Consider the following 1,405-nt stretch of genomic DNA (forward strand, 5'->3'; position numbering starts at 1 on the left):
TGTGTAGAGGGAATGGGCGTGAGGGGGGATAGATATGTGAAGGAAGGGAAGGGAAGGTAGGAGAAAGGTACTGGACAGGATCAGGGAGGGGATGTCAAGTACTTTTTAGAGAACCCCTAAAAGAACAAGCCCCAATTCTTTAAAATTCAAAACAAACAAAATTAAACCACAACAGATGTTTATCGAGCTGCAAAGCGGGGAGGTAAATATCCACCACTAGCCACCTCCACTTAGGTGAACAGTTGTTAATTTTTTATTGTTCAACAACGTTTTGACGAGTCTGCATGGCAAGACCATGGAGAAAAAATGAGACTCTTTAAGCTTTCGAAGCGCAGACAAACTTATGATAACTCAGAAACTGAGAAATTGTTTCTGTGCCTGTCACAAAACTTGACAAAACGTATTTTCTCTTAAATGGCGTTTAACAGTGTTCAACCTCTGTGATAGTTATTTCCCCTTATGTTTATGCTCCATTGATTATACTTTTTCTCTGTTTTCGTCTTTATCAGCGCGCTGGTATGGTCAGCGGTCTGAAACAAATGAGACATAGTACCATTTCATGTGTTAAATAACCTTCTTATCCAGCAAATTAATAGTGGAATGGTGTGAATCAAATGAAGAATTATTTTCTCTCTTTTATTTGTTTTTGTTTTTGTTTTTTTGTTAATTTGTTTTACGTTGCGCTTTGTGCAACAGCAAGAGGCTTCATTCCAGGGCTGATACTTTATCGATTATTGGAGTTGTGAGGTCTTAAGCAGTTGCCATCATTTACAAACACATGTGGACTAAAAAGAAACAAAACAACAAAATTTTGTCTTTCTGCATCTCAATTTGAGGGATATATTTTGGTAATACTAATGGTGTAACAATCGAGTTTTCTGTTCTTTCTCCCATCTCCTGAATCCAAAATAATTTCATATCATAAACAAAAGGAATAATAGTTGCGACCATAAATTTAGCATTTTGCACAAAACAAAATCCAAAGTTTTGAAAAACATTTAAATCAAGTGGACAACGAGAAAATGTTCCAGACTAAGTCCAGGTAATTTTTGATCAAAAAGACAGACGGTTTACGAGTGTTTTCTTTGGCATTTCACCTGAAACGTATAAGGAGCTAACATGAAATAAAAAGACTTACACTTTAAAGGATATATTTTAAAGTAACACATGTCTGGTACCTGGGCAACCAAAGAGTCCCACCCTCATTGATATGTATCCATGCCAACTTGTTGGCCGGAACCGGAAGTAACGTGCACTGATTGATGGGTTGAGATCATGATGAACTTCAGTGTCCCTGTCTTTGTTTCCAGCAAACTCCTACAGTAACAAGATGGGAAATTTATCATTGAAACACTAGATTATATCATGTAAAAATTCCACACTCTTTTGGCCTCCAGCGCTGTCG

The 1,405-nt window shown here is 37.2% G+C and overlaps 1 protein-coding gene across 1 annotated transcript in view; it reads right to left on the reverse strand.

Moving 5' to 3' along the window:
- Positions 1–230: 230 nt before the first annotated feature.
- The window catches only part of LOC138032157 (EGF-like repeat and discoidin I-like domain-containing protein 3), an 11,661-nt gene continuing 10,486 nt past the window's right edge, over positions 231–1,405 (reverse strand). The window contains exons 6-7 of the mRNA XM_068879762.1: positions 1,179–1,317; positions 231–530 (exon numbers count right to left, since the gene is read on the reverse strand). Coding sequence (XP_068735863.1) covers positions 523–530; positions 1,179–1,317 — 147 coding nt within the window. The 3' untranslated portion in view covers positions 231–522. The remainder of the gene's footprint in view (positions 531–1,178; positions 1,318–1,405) is intronic.

The sequence above is a fragment of the Montipora capricornis genome, chromosome 14 (assembly GCF_036669925.1).
Source record: "Montipora capricornis isolate CH-2021 chromosome 14, ASM3666992v2, whole genome shotgun sequence".
In the NCBI taxonomy this organism is placed as follows: domain Eukaryota; kingdom Metazoa; phylum Cnidaria; class Anthozoa; order Scleractinia; family Acroporidae; genus Montipora; species Montipora capricornis.